Below are 22,345 nucleotides of genomic sequence, written 5' to 3'. Positions count from 1 at the left end.
CCCACTTTGTTTATTGCATTGTAGCTTGAGGATTTTCATTGGAGTAGGTATCAGTCGATCAATACGTTTGTGATTTCTGTCTTGCCCTCCCTTTCCAAAAATAGTTCTTGGTTAGGTCTTTGCTGGGGCTCTATAATGTGAAAAGGTCAGGGACCCTTAAAACCTTCAACACTCTCTTGGGTAGGAACCAGCTATTCCCTCCCTCAGTGCCTCTCCAATTCGGATCTACGCTCGAAAAAACACATTGATAAGAGAAACTGAAGGAGGCATGTGTTTTAACACTATAAACCTACATAGTAAAATCCCATTTTGTACTTCGTGGTCAACTTGGCACTAGTAAACGTGTTCCAATTGTCACAGTTCTCGGTTTACGAGCGTTTAAATTATATAATGCGAATAAAAAAATCGAAAGTAATCCATCGTTCAAAGATGAAAAAATAGTTTTGCTATATAGATGAACCCTTTTTCTTCGGTAGATGGCACCCTTTCACCCCTTCGTAGCCTGTGATTTTTGAAATAAAAATGAAAAGAACTGATTACCGATGATTTTTGATTTCACTAGCACCTAATTATAACACATTGAAGTACGATAATATATCTATATTGTAAAGTATAGGTATAGAGAAGTATTCGGTGCTGAGAATCAGCGCGGTATACAAACATCACGCCGCGCTGGGGTACCTGCGCATTTTAATAATTCTGTACTGACAAATGACTCCAGTCATAATTTAAGATTTACCTGCGATGTTCACTGTTCAGTTAGATTTCATTTTACACGATACCAGGCTGACTAGTTAGTAGTTACCACCCGATTCTCGACTACATCGGGATTAACCTGATACCCTACTGTTGTTTAGTTTACTCTATTTTTAAAATATTAACCTCCCGGTAGCATTTTTATTTGATTTATATCTGCATACTCGGACTCGCATCTACTTATTAAACTACAAAAGGAAACTTTTGAATTATCCGCCTTTACCGATAAGTAACTACGTGTATATTACCCGCGTATAATATAGAGATATTGGTTGGTAGGTGGAAATTTTCTTAAATCTTAAACTCATCGTTAATGTTCAAATTTTATGTTATACTCGTATACCTAGGTACCTACGTTAAGAAGAGAAATGAGAATTACATCGATGGGTATCCGCATTTGGGAATGGAATTTCTAACTATTTTCATAATATTACTTTCCCAGGTGCCGGGCCTTATGGTTATACGGAATCGTTTCAATATTCCATTAGGTACCTATATTATTGTTGCCAGATATCAGTGCCTATAATTTGAATGAACGATAGAATGGAATGAAAAAAAGTGAAATTTATATACGAGGTTTATGGGTAAAAGAACCATTTCCAGAAATGATTTGATCGTATTCAACGTTATACTTATGGGTGTATGGCGTTTTGTTGAATTTTCAAATTACGTACAAGGTCACCATGTTTATTTGGAGAACATTTTTAAAGATTTAATAGACTACATGACGTTTAATTTAATTTTAAATTTTAGTTCACTGGCGATATTTCGATGTTGGGTTCTTCGATTGCTATTTTTATAAAAATTTAATCCGATTTACCTACTACTTTTATTGATTAACAAATTTGATCGTTTTTTTTTTTCAATTTTCTTGTCAAAAAAGAGATGTATTTTTTTTGAAAATATCTTCCATAAATAATCCGATATTAAAAGAAAAAGATACGTGGAAATGGTTTATTTGGATGGATTCGAGTGGCAGATAGATACGAGTACTTATTTCTATACTCTTATTTTCTCATTTCCCAAGTTTACCAAGAGTCATCTAGGCTACTTACAGTACTTACATAAATAATATTTTTCATTTTTTTGAGCAACAAGTTTCGTTTTTTATTTGTCATTTTGGAAATTTATGACCCATCGATGCTGCAGAAATTTTGTACAGTTTCAATTGAAGTAAAAAAAAATCGATTCGATGGGTTTTTAAACTTTATCAATTTTAAATTTTTCTGGCTTTATAAGCTTTTTTTTAAACGTCGATCTGATATTATTTTTGATGTTCTAGTGGTTAATTGAACTTGCCTTTCGTCATCGTGTAATTTCTATCTTCAGGAAACGAAAGAAAGAGGCGAAATACCTATATAAGTATGAGATAAAACATTGCAAGGGAATGTGCAAACTGATAAGGAAGTATGTACATAGAAATTTAAACACAAAAATAAATCCATCTCTCGAACGTGTGTGTTTGTTACTCATTTTATATGTTTACATCGAAAGAATCGTGCGATTTTGTGCTTCCAAAGTTTATTTCAATGACCTATCACAATATCGAATACTGATAAGAAATACAAAGTATTGGCTGGGTTGGAGTTTATTGATTTTTAGCTTATGAAGATGAAGTGGTAGTAGGTTTGGATGAATGTATTTTACGCGTAGGTAGTGATAGCATTTCACTAATTTTCGCGTGATCTCTGCGATAACATTTGAAATATTATTCTCTCTAAACTGTGATAAGAAACTATTTAACTAGAATGAATCATTTAATAAATAAACAATTCAATGCTCCGGCTTCTGAGTTTTGAATACCATGACGTGAAATGAGATGTGAAGTGAAGATGAAAAAAGATGAAGTTTTTTAAATGAACGGTGAGGAAGCTTGGGAAAGGTTTAAAGCTTCGAATATTAGACGAATGATGAAGGCATACTAAATGATTTGGATGGACTGTGGATTGGGATGGGTTGAAGAATGATAAGAGGGGAAGTGGATTAAAAATGTAACACGATGTTCTTTTTTATGTTCAACTTCTTCCCTCTTCCGTTCTCTCCTCACGTGAATTTTTTTTCCTGTGAATTTAGTTTGCAAATAAGCTGACTCAGCACGTACTCTTTTTCTTTTTGGATCAATGATCAAAAGTGCATCAATGATTATAAAAAATGTCGATTTAGGAAAAATTATACGACCTGTCACATTTTGAATTCATTTCAGAAAGTCTAACTGTTATGAAAGTCATGAAAAGTCATGAATTTCGCTCGAAACACACTTGAAATTTTGTTTAAAAAAAACATAAAATTAAAAATTGAATTTTTTTTCAAAAAATCAGAAAAGTGAAAAAAAAACAGAAATATATTTGAGGGGTGGAGGGTATTTTTATGCGGTAAAAATGTGGTAAATAGGTCATGAAAAAGTCATGATTTTGTTGAACACCCTGTGAATTTTTCCAACTACAAGTAAAATTACAATGATGAAAAGGGTACCCCCGGATAAGATAGGCAAAATGCCCTTAACCTCGGATTTCGATGAAACTCACAGGGTATGTTTAGTACCCCCAAAAAATAATTTTGGGCCCATAACCCGCTCCCCACCCTACCCCCCTCAGCCAGGGGGGCCAAAAAACGCGTTTTTCAGGGGAAAAATTCTGCATCAGCGAGTAATTGAGATAAATTTATTCTGTAAACGAATATAGTTAGAGGATACATGGGGGTACCTCCCTGAATTTTTTCAGAATTTTTCATCGCATGGGGGGAGAAGGAGGGACAAAAGAAAACTTTAAATCGACATTACTCCGGAACGAAAAAACATACCAAAACGATTTTTTCGTCAAATATGTATTTTTAGGTCTACTTTCCATAGAAATCATCACCCGGCCATTTGGAGCGGTGGGTCAAGCTCAAAAGCTCAAAAAACTCTCAAAAAACCAAGTTTTTTACGTTTTTCTCCAAAAATATGGACAAATGGCCGAAATCGAAGAGAACCAAGTTGTTCAGCGTGAAATTTTACCTCAGAATGTGTAATTGAAAATTCATTTATACCGTGCGATCGTACGGTAAAACTACACGCGCAGAAGTATTTTTGCTTATGCGTATGTATCAAGATAGCTGAAAGGGTATTCCTGAGTAAAATAGGTGGAATGCCCCTGTCCTCAGATTTCTGAAATTTTGATGAAACATCGTTGGGTACCTTTAAAAAAAATGTTGGAGCCAAAAAATTCCCCCACCCCACCTCCCTTGCTCACAATAGCGAAAAAACGTTTTTTTGGGGGGGAGGGATCATGCTTCAACGAGTTTTGAAAAAAATATATATATTTTGAATTCACTCAAAATATATGGAGGAGACAGTATAATGAAGGTACATACATATTTGAGATTCTGCGTCGAACCGTCGATCTATAATATTGCGGATGCCGTCAAAATCCAAGTGCATTTTTAGAGTTCTACTGAGCGATTGAAAATTTGCAAATCGTTTTTTTGGGGGGGGGGGTATTAGTAGTTGGTGTTTTGAAAATATTTTCTTCGCAAATGTTTCGCTATAATGAAGAAGAAACATTGAAAGATATATTTCTGAAACTGAGGAAATATTTTGGAACGCAGTGACGCCAATATTTTAAATTTCAAAAAATCGAGAAAAATTGCAAAAAAATTCCTAAATTGTGGGTAATTTTTCGAAATTGGCAATAACAATTAAAAATAATAGCATAGAATGGACACAGAATCTCAAATAATTTTATTTGGGACTGGGTCGTCATTTTTCTCAAAACAAATTGGGTACAGGGGCTAGTTTTTTCGAAAATACCCCCAACTTTGAGGGCTCATGTTTTCCTTTTAGGGGCACTTCTAGAGCTAGAATTTTTCTGTACAACTTTCAACTCAAAATAACGGTTTTTGCTGTAATTGATAAAAATTCACAGTTTTTTCCCCAATATTTCGCGATCCACCCAATCTACTAGGTATAGGTATACTTATTGTGTTTTCAATGTACTTGGTAGGCAACTCACATAAAAATTTAATGGTCGACACCAAAAAGAAACCTTTCTGATGTTTTGAGTTAGATACTATGTACTTGAAAAATACTTGTAATTCAAGAAAATCTTGATTAAAAAGTTGCATGGCGTTAATTGCGCTATGAAGCATTTTTTTCAAAAAATCTAATTTTTGGACAACCCTTCTCCACAATGTGACCGTTAGGAGGATCCAACTTCAAATCAAACTTCATATTGGTGTTCAGCGAGTTCGATTCATATGATAACGATACCCATATTGTCAATCTACTTTCACCTCAAAATTTGTGAGAGGGGGTGCCTATGGCCCCAAAATTGGAGTTTCAAGAAGTTAGTTGGTTTTCTATGGATTTGGAGGCCAGAATGCAAAATTACAGATCGCTTTTTTTGGTGGTGCCGTGACCCAAAAAACACAATTTTGAGTGTTTTTTGAGTTTTTGAGGATGGCCCACCTGGAGGGAAAATTTGAAAAAAATACCAATTATAGTACTCATGCTGATATATTTTTGATAAAAAATTCATGTGCTTGAATTAGGTTTGAAGATACGGCAGTTTCAAATTTTCTTTTGTCAATATCTTCCCCTTGGGGAGCCAACAATTTTTGAAAAAATTTGCGTTGCTAGAATCATAACATATTTTGAGTGAATACAGATTTTTTTCCAAAACCCGTTGAAGCATGATCCCTCCCCCCCAAAAAAACGTTTTTTCGCTATTGTGAGCAAGGGAGGTGGGGTGGGGGAATTTTTTGGCTCCAACATTTTTTTTAAAGGTACCCAACGATGTTTCATCAAAATTTCAGAAATCTGAGGACAGGGGCATTCCACCTATTTTACTCAGGAATACCCTTTCAGCTATCTTGATACATACGCATAAGCAAAAATACTTCTGCGCGTGTAGTTTTACCGTACGATCGCACGGTATAAATGAATTTTCAATTACACATTCTGAGGTAAAATTTCACGCTGAACAACTTGGTTCTCTTCGATTTCGGCCATTTGTCCATATTTTTGGAGAAAAACGTAAAAAACTTGGTTTTTTGAGAGTTTTTTGAGCTTTTGAGCTTGACCCACCGCTCCAAATGGCCGGGTGATGATTTCTATGGAAAGTAGACCTAAAAATACATATTTGACGAAAAAATCGTTTTGGTATGTTTTTTCGTTCCGGAGTAATGTCGATTTAAAGTTTTCTTTTGTCCCTCCTTCTCCCCCCATGCGATGAAAAATTCTGAAAAAATTCAGGGAGGTACCCCCATGTATCCTCTAACTATATTCGTTTACAGAATAAATTTATCTCAATTACTCGCTGATGCAGAATTTTTCCCCTGAAAAACGCGTTTTTTGGCCCCCCTGGCTGAGGGGGGTAGGGTGGGGAGCGGGTTATGGGCCCAAAATTATTTTTTGGGGGTACTAAACATACCCTGTGAGTTTCATCGAAATCCGAGGTTAAGGGCATTTTGCCTATCTTATCCGGGGGTACCCTTTAAATACATACATAATATACCCGAATTTCACCATTCTGATCCATTCTGAAGCCTCCAATGTGACTTTCGATTTCTCCAGAGTATCAAAATTTTTTCAGAGAAAGTGAAACTTACGCTCGAAGCTTCAGAATGACAAAAAATGGTAAAGTTCATAATTTCCAAACACAAATGTAAGAATTACCTATACTTACTCGTACTTGCAATACGTTGGTAACAGAACAAAAATTTTAGGCAATTCTGACAAGAAACGAGTCTTTCCTGCAATTTTGATGAAGGAGTAGGATTTTTTTGCAATTTCGGCAAACATCAGACTTTTAAGCAAATTACGTCCAAAAAATCGGTCTTTTTTGAATTTTGAAAAAAATTATACTTTTTGGCAATTTTGACAAAAAATGAGTTCTTTACAATTTTTATAAAAAAGTAGAATTTTTCAAAATTTGGCAAAAAAATGAAATTTTTGATAATTTTGATTGATTTTTTTGTAATTTTGTCAAAAAAGTAGATTTTTTGCCACATAAAAGCCATGACATTTCAGAAATTCTGACTCAAAAAAAATTTTTTTTCAGCAATTGCAATTTTGATAAAAAAGAGCCAGTCTTTTTGATGCTGAGAACAAACAAAATTTTCCTCAGGAATTATGATAGAAAAAGTGGGAATTTTCAATTTTGAAAAAAAAAACGAACTTTGGCCCACTTTTGCCTTTAAAAGCCTTGGAATGGAATCGAATCGTTTTGAATCCATTTTGGAGCATGTACCTTCATCAGAATCGGTCTAAACTACAATTTTGCGATCCATTTTGAAAAATAAATTTCAAGATGGGTATATACATAGCTCGATTACGAAGAACGCGTGTTAAAATAATGGCACAGTATTGGAATACCATTAAGCATACTTGATCGGTCGTTTAAAATGTTTACATTGGCGTCGGTATATAATTCGGCAAAGAGCGGCTCTTTTTCTAATGCGTTGACGTCGCGGGTGGCTTCCGAAAATATTCGTTTCGGTTTCGCAAAAAAGCCTACAGCATTTAAAAGCGTGTGTATCATAGTCATCATCATCATCCTCATCGTAACTTAAACATCTCGTACGCTGATGATAGGTAGAGTTCTGTTCTGCAAAGAAGTTTACTATATACACATACAAATACCTACACACGTTTGTCACGTAGAAGTAAAAGTCAAAGACCGACCGGATTTATTATGACGGGTTCTAGCCTCATATAAGAGAGTAAAGATACACATATGTGAAGAAGCATACCACAGATGTCCACTACGATTTAATTCGAGATACAGTGAAAAAAAAAAATTTCGACCATTCTGACGAAAAAAATTTACATAATAAATTAAGAAAAATAAATACCTACGAGCAGTTTTTTTTTTTCAATAAATAATCGCCTAACACGCGCTATTGGCTTGAAAAATTTCGACCTTGAGGTGGCTTTCTTCTTGTAGCAGTTTAGAGCTGGAGCATTGCTCGCCTTATGAGCGACAAAATAATGGGAGAAGATTTATCTTATTGATAAACGTCGAGTATTCATTTTTTTCTTATTTTTGGTGGAAAAATATATTACAGATGCGACAATATGTATTTATACGTATTTGTACTTTCACTAGATTCAATGTGCAATCGGTTGGTTGCTGGTATGGCATTTTTTCCCATTCAATGGCTGATACGCGGTTTGATATCTATAGCGCCCGAATTTACGGCCGAGGCGGCAGTTAACGTCAAATTTGTGATTTAATTTATTACACGTTTGTTCGCGCACGCGCCCACCTATTTAAATATAGTCTCGATTCCATGAAAAAGTTACCAGCAATTTGGAAGCTATAAAATTGCCAGATGAGTCGGATTTATCAGCAATTTCCTTATATAGAGACAATCTTGACAAATCTAATCCGGTTCATTTACGTAGATGAACTGGTTTCGCGTATTGTTTCTTCGGGGGCTTCCCGCTTCTGTTCGGAAATGTACGGCCTAAAGGCGGAAATGATACGAAGAAGTCGATGTGTGGCTTATACAATGTGGCACTGGAACTGGCCAAGGCGCACCTTTGAGTCGATCACATTTTATAGCTAATTTACGATTTTTAATTCGTTAAGTCGAATTGTCTCAATCGACTGGAAGCCCTCCTGTCGAGGGATTTGCGTGAGATTTGTATCGAGATATTGAAAGTGAACGAGATGATGGTGCGATTTTTTGGAATTATTCGCGCTAAGGGGTCTTCTATTTTGCGAGTAAAGATAGATTATTTTTTGAACACGTGCCCTATGATTTAATCAGGTGTAAAATTACAACGCTTTGAAAAAGGTAGATAAACAAATGAAACTACAAAACCCACCAGAAGCACACTAGGAATCTAGTAGGAAACTAGAGAAAATTATTGAAGACTATAGACACGCAATAAAGTACTCATGGTAAAAAAAAAAAAAATGCCACACACATTGGGCTTAGTTATTAGAAGGGTCATTCCACGTCAATTGGACCAAGAAGTGGTAGGGGGGTTCGGCGATTTTTTTGAAATTTTTCCTGTGGAAAGACCTTCCGAAGGGATGACCAATGGCGCAAATCGCAGCCGTCTAGCACATTTTTAAAGGCAGCCAGAGGGTGTCAAAGTTTTCAGTGAACTTGAAATATCATCCATTTCAGAAGTGGATTACTCGATAACCACGATACCTACCAAAATGGAACTTTTTCCAACAGTTAGGGATTTTAAAAGGCTTTTTGGCGATATCATAACAATCAGTGTTGTCACTTTTTTTCGTACAAAAAATTAGCTCGAAAAGTTTCTAAACGCAATTTTCATATCGTTTCGACTCTCAAAAATTCTGAAAAAAATATGGACAACTTTTCATGCTGAACAACATATTAAAAAATTGGAATGGCATTATTTCGCAAAGTCGATTTAGAAAAATTGAAAGTTTGCGAAAAAATGCGATTTTTTGATTTGAAACGTGGAAAAAAGTTTTGACCGGTGAAGTTGACTCATTTGACCCCTTTTTTTTACGTATCATCTGTTGAAAAAGTCGAAAAAACTCCTTCATTCGATGAAATGAACTCATCACAAAAAAAATCAAAATTCGAAAAAATTCAATTTTCAATTTTGAACATCAAAAAAAGTTCAAATTCTTATTTTGACCTCTTTCTGACGTATTTCATGAAAAAGTTGTTAAAAATTTCACTCACACCAAAAAAATAAAATTTTGTTCATTTTTTGAATCTTTTCGAATTTTGATTTTTTTGGTGAGGAGTTCATTTCATCGAGTGAAAGGGGTTTTCAACTTTTTCAACAGATACGTACAAATAGGGGTAAAATGGGTCAACTTCACCTATCAAAACTTGTTTTCATGTTTTTAATCAAAAAATCGCATTTTTTCGCAAACTTAAATTTTTTTAAATTGTCTTTGCAACATGTTACCATCCCAATTTTTTAATACGTTGTTCAGCATGAAAAGTTGTCCATAATATATTTTTTTCGGAATTTTTGAGAGTCGGAACGATATAAAAACTACGTTTAGAAACTTTTTGAGCTAATTTTTTGTACAAAAAAAAGTGGCAACACTGATTTTTATGATATCAATCACCAAAAAGCCTTTCAAAACCCCTAAATATGGGGAAAAGTTCTATTTTTTGGTAGGTATCGCGGTTATCGAGTAATCCACTGCTGAAATGGATGATATTTTAGGTTCACTGAAAAATTTGACACACTCTGGCTGCCTTTAAAAGTGGGCTAGACAGCTGCGATTTGCGCCATTGGTCATCCCTTCGGAAGGTCTCTCCACAGAAAAAATTTCAAAAAAATCGCCGAACCCCCTACCACTTTTTGGTCTAATTGACGTGGAATGACCCAGAACTAAAATTTTTTGTGAACTATACTTCATGGATATCTATGTTTTCAAGAATGGATTGAAAAAAAATCTTGAATTTTGACAAGAAAAGTTTATTCTTTAATTTAAATTTCAAACGCAATGAAGATTTTGGATTCAAAAAGAATATCTGATTTCGATGATCGATCGAAATTTTCAACGATTTGGCTCACATCTCACTTCAGTATCATCAAATTGATAGATAGGATGTTATACTTGCTCATGTGGGTTATCTCAGATGGAAATTTTTTATTCGTTATTATCCGATAATAAGGTCACATAATTACACCTAGAATTTAATTAAACAGAAGGGTCAGCTCCTTTCACTGCATCGTTATTTCCTATAAAATTTAAAAATCTGGTTTTTAATATCGCGATTATTAAACGCGAAGGTTACTGCACATTTTTTATTTGCTTAGGTACATTCGAACGACGACGCCAATTTCTAAAACAATTCTCACGACGTCGCTTCGCTTGTGGACTATATTACTCGCGTAGGTGGTGAGAAAAAACTAGAAAAATTGGCCACATTCGAGGGGATGATAAAGATCTAAACACGAGAATAGCCTACCATCACAGACGTGTAGAGCTACTGTCGTCTCAATTATGTACCGAGCACTCGAGTTCGCGAAACATGTCCGCAAATTCGAGCTCGAATTTTTAAATTGTTTTACTTTACACACGAATTGTGTATAAATCTACAACGATGGCGCCTGCTGCGAAATAACTCTCATCCGATGATGGTTGTTCAATTTATTGATATTTTTTCGATTCTTTTCTAGCACGAGTTATGTATTTTATTTCTCTCGAAGGACGTATATTTAAACGACATCGAAGAACTCGGCAACAGAGCAACGCCAACCGTGAGATAAATATACGTAAAATGGACCAACCAACACACTAATAACAGAAATGGAAATTAATATGATTTCGTTCGAATTATTATTCTCGCGTGATGTTTAACGTGATCCCCAAAATGAGAAAAGTTCGACCGGCGCCTCAGGCCAAGAAAAATGATCCGGCGTGATAAAATTGATTAGTGAATTTTTCTATCGGAATTATAGTGAGAGGTTTGAAAGAAAGAAAAAAAACAATAGATCCAACGGCTAACTATGGGTCATGATGATCGTTGCGCAGATACTCGATATTCACGCGTGTTAACGTACCTATTAATATTTCGGTAATATTTTCTGTAATTGTTTTACCCACAACTATAGGATAGGATAGGAGATTCTTTGAAATTGCGTTCAGATTTTTTAGAACAGGTGTAGTTTCTGAGTATACTTTTTGGTGTACGTAGACCTACTTATTTCGAGTGTACTGGTAGGTAGGATTTATACCTAATTCGTTCATTATACTATTCTTTATAAAATAATTACGCTCGTGGGATTGCCAGGTTTCTTATTTTTTCCAAATTTGCAAAACGAATCGTTAAACGTAACGATAGGACGAGTAATTAACTAGGTAAGTAATTAGCTGTTTCACGACACACACCTGGGTCATTTGTATACATTTTTGTGCTGATACAGGTAAAGTTTCCGAGTATAACTTGAGTGTTTATATTCAACGGTAGAATATTATTATATTTTTTACCCTTCTTCTAATTCTTTGAAATCAAAAATCTAAAACTCTTCAATTCCCACGTATCAATCTTTCCATTTAATTTTTTCTTATGAGATGTTCGAAAGTTCATTATTCGTTGAATTTACTTTCAGTTATTTTATTTTGGTGTTTAACTAGGTACCTACTTATTTATAATTATGTATTTTTTTTTTTTTTTTTTGAAAAATAGGAGATGGAATTTAAAAATTTGAAAAAATTTACCTCTTTACCTCGACAAGAAAGTACCTAATTTCAAAAACTTGAATTAATTGAATTTTCTGAATTGTTTTTCTCAGTTTTTACATTCATTTTGGACTATTTTTTCTGATTTGCATTTTACGAATTGAATATTCTGATTTGAATAATTTATTTAGCATTATAATTAATTTTGCTTAAAGTTTCATTATTCAACTTTTCTCAACCAATGGTTAGGTCACTTTCAGTTTCAGTGTCAACGAAAAAGAGGGAGAGGGAGTGAGGCATTTGGCTTCGGGCTTGTGTTCCCCCAGGGCCCTGGGTTCCTAGAATAAAGCTCGTGAACTCAATTTCTAGAAGAGAGAAAGCATTCGTCATTCTGCAACAGAAAATGAAAATTTCCTTTAGTTTTTGGAGAGAGTATGCAAACTTTATTTTAGGAAGAAAATGCAACCAGAACCTTCATTTTTGAAGGAAAAATGGAAACTTCATGGAACAAAAAACTATCAAACTTTGCTTTTTAAAAAAAAGTCTCTTGAGAAAAAAATTTCTCCATAAGACAAAAAACCTCTATCTCAATTTTCAAAGGAAACTTTTTTTTATTTGAGTCAACTTATTTTCGAAACATTTTTTTTTTTTTAGAAAAAACTGCTCAGAATAAACTTTTTTTGAAAACAACATTATGAGTTTTATGTTACGAGGGGAGGGGGTGGTGATCTTTACATATAGGAGAAAACTTGTGAAAAAAATTCTGTTTTGTAATAAACTCATTTTCGACTTCAATTTTTGAAAAAAAACATATGTACTTGATTTAAAGGAGAGAACAGATATGAAAAGTCTTCAGAAGGCCCTGATTTTTTTTGACCTCGGACCACATTGGCTCTTGGTGGCACTGGCTGATTTTTGTCAACTTCCTTCTAGAAAATTCAAAAAAATGGGTGAAAAATTGAAAAATTAATGAACTATAATTTTATATAACCACACGTATTCCAGAAAAAATTTATTCAACGAAGATGTATCAAACGATGATAGCGTTGACATTATTTACCCTATATACTGCCTAATGTAAAAGAGACCTTAGGGTCATCCGACCAATTTTTTTCTCTCTCAAATTAAAATAAAAAATATCGAAAAATCGAATGAAAGTGATTCCAATTCTCTAAAGTCATTTTCAAGAGAGATGGAGATGAGTAGGTAAGGAAATTGTAGCAAAAATTTCAAAATTGAGTTTTCAAGCAGAAAATATTACGTTTTTGCATCGACTTTTTTTTTTGGTAACTATCGAAAAATTGATTTTACTACCGGACTACCTACACCAGCATTAAACTTTTCAGCAAAAAATGTTTATCTGGTTAAGAAACTTCACTTTTTGCTCTAAGGCCCCTTTCGTCATGCATCGTCTCATTTATATTACATCATTTTATAATGATAGACCATTTTTGTAATCAATGAATTTAATATCATACGTTGACAAGACATTCTCGAATTCCAGGGTTATGTATCCAAGAGTCAAAATATCGAGTTGAGTCATCAAGTATGAAATTTCAACGTAGGGTCAGCGTTACTATTAAGGTCATAAGTGCCAAAATACGACACTTGAGAGCCAACGTCCGACACTTTTGAGTGTCAAATTTTGGCATTTTTCTGCTGGAACTGTGTCACGAATTTCAAAATCATGAAACCTAAATTAAAAATCATATTTTGAAACACCTAAAAAGGCCAGAAACTCTAACAAGGGTCGGTTCAGAAGTGTCACGTGCCAATCCGAGTGATAGTTTGCCTTCGCTGTAACCTTGATGGGGGGGGGGGGCATTATTATTTCAATCTTTTGAAACGTGCCAAATCTGTAAATTGAAGGAGCATAATACTTAGTTTATTATGAAGGACCTTTCAAAAACCAAGTTTTTGACCAAGGTTTTTGGCTGATTTGATTACAATACTGCTTATACGTAGTTACCAAAATCTTCATAATTTGAAGAACAAAATGAAGTAATAATTTCTAAGCTGGGTTGGAGAGAAGGGGGTCTAGTCTGCTCCAATGAAATATCCCAATCCTGAAGAAATGTATAAGTATTAAGTATATCAATAGATTTCACATTCTAGAAATATCTCTTAAACTAATCGTACCCACTGAGCACATAAAACGACGAAAGAGAAAATTTTCCCATTTTCAAAGCTCGCTCTTACAATAAAACCACAAAAATTAAAATAGAAAAACTCCACTCGAGAAAAAGCTCAAAAAATATCAACATTCGGGTACTAACTAAATATTCGTAAGTCTCGTATATCAAATTGTCACCAATTCTAAAGTCTTTATAATACATGTAATAAACTAGAGTGCAAGTGCTTAATATTTAAGCTCAATAAAACAATCCTCATCGTGTTATAAAATTAAACAATTACCCCTAAAATGAAAAGAAAATTATCCACCCATCAAATATCCGAATACGAGTAAAAGAACGAATAACTTCAGCCCTACTTACCCAACGTTCACGAATCAAGCGCATGAGAAAGTAAGTAGTGCACTCGAGAGATCGTATAGCTAATCGGAAAATTTCCATCGTTACTTTTACTATTGGTGAACTTTCAAAAAAATTCACCAAATGTTTTGAAGTGTTGATAGATCACATCGATAATAAGTATACACGTTCAGTCGTTCATTCATTCGACAATAAATTGGTTGTTTTTATAAACCTTGAAATAAGTACTCGTATCATACAGTAGTTTGTCCGGCGCCAACAACGTATAACGCGATTTTTCCAAAACCCCACGTTGGAATATTTTGTAAAAATTTCCTTCGCAAGCTAATAAAAAGTTCATTGTGTAGATGGTGGGCTGGAGCGTAGTATATCTTGAGGTCAAAATAAAGACATCGCGACGTATATCATTTTTTACGAGTTCATTTTTATAAAAATGAAAGAAAAAAAGAACTTAAACCGTATATCAAGATAGTAATCGCGAGCAAGATGAACGGTGCGTTTTTAGGTGCGAGCGGTGGCGAGCTTTACGCAGCAGCCATCGCTCCTTACAGCATCCAATAGGCCAGCTTTAATCGCGTATTTGTAATAAAAGCGATATTGATAGCGTTTTAAAAATGTAGGTACCGCTCGAGAACGCGAGAGGAAATATTCATCGAAATGATCGTAAAATCATCATAAACGCGGATAAATTTATACCTATTTAATTCTCGCCAGCTTAAGCTATAATATTATCTCGATTTTGTTTACACATATCTTGTCAATTTCCTCTCATAATGTATACATAAGTAGCCGCACTTATAATAATTATATGTACTCGTATATTACATCCTCAGTATTGCGCCAAAAAAAACATCATGGGCGCAAAAATTAAGCTACGCAACAATGTAGTAAGAGTATCTACTCGTACGTTAAACATTTTTGTAGCAGAGATCATTATACTCGTACTTTAACATTCATCTTTCTCTCACGCTTCAACACTCATTTTTCATTCATTACTATAAAACGCGGCTGTGTAAATAAAAAAGCCATAACTAAACATTTGTACTACTCGTCGAGAATCCCTTAACTTTTAAGTAGCTGATTATAACAAATCGACTGTAACGTGAGTAATTAAATCGAGCCACTGTTTGTACAGTCGTCGTCGAGTGAAGATGACTCGAGTGTGGAAGATGCTCGAAGCGTTCTCCAAATAGTTGATATGTTTTGAATATTTTCAAAGCTTCGTATTACCTATAGCTGGCACCGAATACCTGAACGTGATTTTCGGATTCATGGTATTATTTTGACAAGCGTGCAAATAAGCTTCGGAAGGTAGTCCACCATGCTTTACCACTTTCTAACTTAATTTTTCATTTTAAATGTAAATCTTTCTCGAACTAGGTATGTAGGGTTATGTCTCAATATTCAGTTTTTCACATTTCACACGCACGTTGACGATACGAAATTGATTTGGTGATTTTATTACGCTAATTAGGACTTTTAAAGAAGCCGAATTTTTCAAGCTGAAAGTAAAATGTGTAGGTATGCTCTCCTGGTTAAATACCTGAATTCATCAGTGAATTTCCATAGGAAACATATTCGTTGAAAAAGGTAAAGTGGACTTTATAATGTAACAATGACATACATTAAGATCCACATACGTATTGTGGAAATTTTGTTAGATTAGAAAACAATACGAAAAAATACCTAATTAAATCAAATTTCACTAAAAAAAATAATTTTGAAAAATACTAAAAATTACAGTAAAATGTTTCAACCCATTTTTTTGGCCTTTTTATTCAACATTTCTTCGATGAACCAGTTTTAGTATGGATAAGTAATTTGCAGTTTAAATTTTAATAGAATTTAATTTAGCTTTTTTGTCTGTTCTTGAGTAGGGGGGGGGGGGGGGTGGTGTTTATAAACTTGCAAGATTATTACACCCGTAAAGAAGTGGGTTAGATTATTGGTTTATCAAGTTGATGTTTTTTAGTAATCTCTGGAAAAGCTGTGGTCATTTTCAAAAAAAAAAAAATTGTAATCAGACATCACTTGTACGAACAAAAGTGGGCCTTATTACTTACATGAGTATAATTTTAGGTCGATACGATAGGTGAAAAATCGAGGTGAAAACTTATTGTGAGTATACCTAACTAAAACTGTCGATTCTAAATAGACAGACCTACGATCGGTGCTTCGAATGATTTTTTCCCAAGCCAAATTTATCATGACAATTTTAATTAAAAAACACTTGAAATTCTTTAATTAGAAAATCGTTTCCAATTTTCATATTTTAATGCTTCAAAATTTCTTTCCTGCACCAAATTGGCTATTGGATGGATCCCTATGCTAATTCTTTAATGCCCCCTTTCACCAAATTTTTATGCACCAAGATTCTGAAAAATATCTTACTTTTCAGTCATAGTAATAATAGTTCTCGTGTAGAAGTCCCTCCCCCCCCCCTACAACAAAAAAAGGTAAAATTATATTACCAATTCATATTTTAAATGAAAATCTCAGAAGAAAAACCGTTTTGAAATTCAATCAAAATTTTGATAAAAAATGTTTTTCTTTTGTGAAAGTATAAAAAATTCAAAAAAATTTACGCAGAAAATTGAAAACAGAACTAAATTTTAAATCGAATTGTTTTGACTTTTATGCCATCGGATCTTTTCAGGCGTAAACCGATTAAATTGATTATCAACTCTCACATTTTTCATCGAATTTTTCTTTGTTTAACTCTGCAGAATTATCCATTTTTTAAAAAAAATTTGCATCAAAATTTTTGATGATTTCTAAAATAAAAAAATTTAATCATAAAATTTCTTTTTTGTGTTTTTATCCCCCTAAAAAATATTTTTCACGACCACAGTGTTGATTTTATGGTCTCCTTTTTTTTTACCCCACAATCGTTTGCTCCTGCAGGTTCTTTTGCAAGACGTCCTTCGATTAACAAAAAAAAAGAAGAAAATCATACATCTGACATAGTGATCCTAAAAATCGAAAAAAATTCTACATTTGGCCCCAACGCTCTGACATTATTCGAATTCAACAAAATTCGGATTTCCCCCATTTCAACAAAAAATTGTGAAAACCATAAAAAAAAGTGTTGCAGCATACCTAGATTTCTGATTTTTTTTGATTCTCGTTTATTTTTTCTTTCATTTTTCTAAATTTTCATTTTAAAAGTTCTCTCAAATTTTCAATTTGATTCATTCGTCATTATTTTGAATTCACCTCCCCAACTTCCTTTTCCAATTTTTCAAAAATCACCAATTGACGAAGAGAACTTATTTAGAAAACTAAATCTGTTCAAGTATGACTAAAAATAAAAAAATATTAGTATGTAAATCGATAACATGGATTTACATATCTACCTAGTGCTAAAATGAAAACAAGAAATAGGTAGTAGCTTGTACAATTATTATAGCTCTAATTTGAGCACCTTTGCAGTTCACATCGTTCCTTATTCGTAAAATTACCTACTGAAGGGCCCATAAGAATTCAGAAATAAATATTAGTGACGTTACAAAATTGCACTTGAACTATTCCAGATGTGAAAACCTACTTATTTATGCACATAAAAGCAAAGGAAGTTATGGACAAATTACACAATCTCTTAGCTATAATACCGCAAACATGATTAGGTACATACCTAATTTTATATCCTTATAGCCTTTGTAGAGTAGACAAAGTTGTAAACATATTTTTATATTCGCATTGTTGCAGACTGCAAACTACACACTCGATTTCATCTAAATAGCTTGTGTTTTATATAGAAAACCACAATTTCTACGCGTTATTAAAAAAGATTTATTGTTGTCGAGACCCATAAATCATTTCGTAAATTACATTTTGGTCTATAATATTGTGTAGTCCTAATTATCCACTCGAATTACGCCTTATTAGTTAAGATGGACTAAATGTGTCGTAGATTTTTTTTCTTTTTTTAGTTTTCAACAAGTTCTTTAATTTAAAGTAAAAAATGATAAAAACACGAAAATCAAACATGTACGAACGTTAATCAAAAAATTTTACTTTCAAAAATTATGCATTTTTTTTGGTGAAATACTTTTTTTTATGAAAGAAAGACCTATATTCTCGAATTTAGGAACTGAGCAATCCACGTGTTACCTACCTACGCTTCGGAACATTAAATATTTAAATTCGAAATCGACGCACAGGAGGGTGGTAGAATTTTACAATTTCATCAGTTACCTATATGAGTAGGTATTCAATGATGTAGGTAAAATAGGTTTTTTTCGTGTTTTTATTCGTTCCATTCAAATTTTAATATTTTAATCTCGAAAGTAAATATTTCGTATCGGTAACACGAAGCCATAAATTTTATAATTTGAAATTCACAGTCGAAATTCATCAGTTGACCTTTATTTTTTTAATTTATTTGGCATATTTTTCATCACACTGTCGACATTTTTTCTCGATTCAGTTTCTATCCGCATTTTTTGCATAAAAAGCATAGATGAAGTTTTGAATGCGTTTAAATATCGTTCGAAATGAATTCTAATTCTTTTTTGAAAAAAACAAAATACACATTGAACCGGTTTGAAATTCTTACTCGTAGACATTGTCTCGTATAGTGACTTAATAGAGTATGGGTACGTTATTTTGCAAATTTAATCCACGTAGTCTCGTTTGTCACCGAACTACTTATGTGTTGAATCAGCTCCAGCTTTCAGGTAGCATGCTGTTTAGGTAAATACCTGCTGATGCTAAATGGTAACTACATATTTTTTATCTTGTTAACAACGTCAACATTTATCAATATTTCTGATTTATTCGACACCACAGGAGGAAGAAGAGAACTTTGAATTTGCTCGGTTTCAAAGGATTTGAAATCTAGGTATTATGAAGATGCAGTGGTCCCAGCCCAATTTTCGACCTTAAGATAAGGGAAGGGTTTATCACTGAGATCTAGATCAATGCTCGATGAACTTGGCTCCCTATATTGGCAAAGTTCTCACAGGAAAATTGATTGATTGATTGATTGATTGATTGATTGATTGATTGATTGATCGAAATCGTGATGAACCAAATGATTCAACCCAATTGTATCTCAAAATTTGAACGAAGGGATATAATTTGTGAATTTTTTCAAAACACTTACCATATTCACTCGTAGCATCGTCCGTGGCATTTACAGTTCCATCTGGGAAGATTTGCAAATATTTATTTCTGATGAACATTCGTACTCTTCTCGTAGTTCCGGTGAAGTTATCAGGAGCGGATCTTTCTATCCTCGTGGACGAATCATTCTGCGTATTTTCGGACTGTGGTGATAAAATTGGTAAAGACGGGACCATTGTCACCACATTCACCATCACCATTACTAGCACTAGAAACGATTTTATCCCTAATGAGCTTTTCACCATGACGTCAGGCCATGGTAACAAATAACTTTCCAACGCATCACCGCATTTTTCAATTTTAAACGAAACGAAAAAAAATCAACGAAATCGAAATAAATAAACTCGTGAAAAAAAATCACCGAATCGTAGGTACGTACGCAAAGCAACAAGTGGTCGAAATTCGTTCGAGCTAACGCGATTCGCAATCGGTCGAATTTTTCGAAATATTCATTACGAATTTTTTTTTTTCAAAAGTAATATACTTACGTCTGTAATCGGATATTGACCTATTCGAAAACTCGTTCGCGAATTTTTAAACTGTCGATTACTTCGATAAAATGATCATTTTACAAGCCGGTTAACGGATTATTCGCAACTGGCATGTTTAGCTACCGGCTCAACAGATATTTGGATGTTTGAAGCGAGTCTGATAAATTACCACGTTAGATGGCGCTTCTTGCGCCAGACAACTTTCCCGCCAATACTACTCGTAAAGGCGGGGAAGAGCGGAGTGTACGTCATGAATCTGTGAATCCCCTGTGTAGTGTGTATGTAAGCTTTTTCGGCTGACTAATGTCATTATACCTCTCTCTATTCTATTAGTGACGATTTTAATTCGTATTCGCGATCGGTAGTCTTGGATTGGGTTATCTGCTTACAATCTAAATTATTTGCCTGCGTCAAAGAAATGAAAAATTCTCCCATTATTACTATTGCATTTAATTCTGAGAAATTACGCGATTGAAATTTTGGCCCTGCAGTAATTGACAGTTGATTGTTGTATGTACGAGTGGCAAACTTTGTCCATGTAATTGTGCGAAAAAACCCTATCGTGTTCGTGTATATTAATGAATCCCACGTGATTCATTGGTCATTCAAAATATTTGTAGGTATATTGGACTTTGAATCATTTGTGTATAAATACGATATTTATTCTTCGCACATTCGAATTACTTCATCCTGAAGAGTCATTTCTAAAGACGTCAGTAAGCCTACTTTCCTTACGAGGGAACGTTGAAAGAAACATCTCAGTCTTTTTCAGAGAACAAAAAATGGTGTTCAATCAGTTACTCCTCAAAGTCAGAAAACTCCTACTTTCTGAGCACAGTTTTAGAAAAATTGCAACATTTATCAATACGATAAAAGACCCTATCTATGTGTAAAAACCTGTGGCCAGATCCTTTGGTTTGACCGAAGAGGGAAGACGTACCTAGTACTTCCTTTGAAACGTTGAGTATGCAACACTTCTAACGTTAAATTCAGCTGATCTACCAAGAGAACCACGCGTAAAAATCTGCATAATCTCTTATAGTAAATGCAGGGTGTTGAACAGAGGCGGATTTAGGGTTTTGTATCCCCCCTCCCCCCAAATGAAAATTATTTTCGCAGTGGTTTTATTGAAAATTGAAAAAAAATTACTTACAACAAGAATAAAAATAATTATAAAAGTTTAAAATACGAAACAATGGTTTTATTGAGAATGATAGAAAATATATTTTAAAAAAACAAGAACAAAATTCTAATCCTAATTTAAATTTCAAAAAAAGTAGGTAACGTTCAAAATTATTTTGGTGTTGTTGGAAAATTTTCTAAAATTCAACATTCAAAATTCGGTTTTATTAAAAACTGAAAAAAATCCAAGAACATCTAAAATTGAATTTTTAAAAAAATCAGCTCTCAAAATTTAATTTGAATTTTTTACATTTTAAGCAACTATTTTCTGACTTTAGCTTCAGAGAATTTCTTGATTAGGTAAATCGTTGCATTCAATTTTTTTTCAAATATGGCATTTCTGATGCAAGATAGCAATATGCTGTTGCCCATCTCAACTAGGAAATAGTTGTTTAAAACATACAAAATTTAAGTTACATTTTGAGTGTTGATTTTTTTAAAATTTAATATTAATTAGGTAGATGTTCTTAGATTTTTTTTCTTGAGTAGTTTTTAATAAAACCGAATTTTGAATGTTGAATTTTTGAAAATTTTCCATCAAAACCAAAATAATGTCGAATGTTACTTTTTTAAAATTAAATTAGGTTTAGAATTTTGTAAAATGTAAACAAAAAAAATGTTTTCAGCGCAGAGAAACTCTTTTCTGCCGAGCAATTCGTTGCAGGTGTACATATTTACAGTCTAAAAATCACATCCACATAAGGATATACGCTTTCTAGCTTCATTTCCAAAAACCACTGATACAAATTTAAAATTGAAAACCCTCAAAATCTTTTTTTTTCGGATAGGTACATATGCCATAAAATGAATCAGTTCTTTATCCAGGGTTTCATTTAAATCTTTGGGGTAACATTGTTTGAAAAAAAATCGGATTTTTTCGCACTTCATTCGAGGTTGTCTCTGGTTTCGAGCTTTTCTGGAAACTCTCTGTTAAAAATGGAAATTTTTGAAATAATCTGCGTAGGTAGTTTGATCGTATGTAGCTTTCTTAATTCGAAGAGCAAGGCTCGTTCAAAGACTTCTCTTCGGTAGCACCATAATTTATTAAAAAACGAGTCTAAGCATATTCTCGTATTTTTTCTTTCAGCTTGTTCACACGTGCTGATTTTTATTGAGATTTACCTATTTCTCAGAGTTTTGAATTTTTTTGAATCAGTTTCCAGATACTAGTTTTCGT

General features: G+C 33.6%; 1 protein-coding gene across 1 annotated transcript in view; it reads right to left on the bottom strand.

Moving 5' to 3' along the window:
- The window catches only part of bnl (branchless), a 96,560-nt gene extending 76,438 nt beyond the window's left edge, over positions 1-20,122 (bottom strand). The window contains exon 1 of the mRNA XM_065349782.1: positions 19,476-20,122. Coding sequence (XP_065205854.1) covers positions 19,476-19,740 — 265 coding nt within the window. The 5' untranslated portion in view covers positions 19,741-20,122. The remainder of the gene's footprint in view (positions 1-19,475) is intronic.
- Between the last annotated feature and the right edge of the window lie 2,223 nt (positions 20,123-22,345).

The sequence above is a fragment of the Planococcus citri genome, chromosome 2 (genome assembly GCF_950023065.1).
Source record: "Planococcus citri chromosome 2, ihPlaCitr1.1, whole genome shotgun sequence".
NCBI lineage: Eukaryota > Metazoa > Arthropoda > Insecta > Hemiptera > Pseudococcidae > Planococcus > Planococcus citri.
The sequence above is the reverse complement of the archived record's forward strand: the minus strand, read 5'-3'. Positions and strand labels throughout refer to the sequence as shown.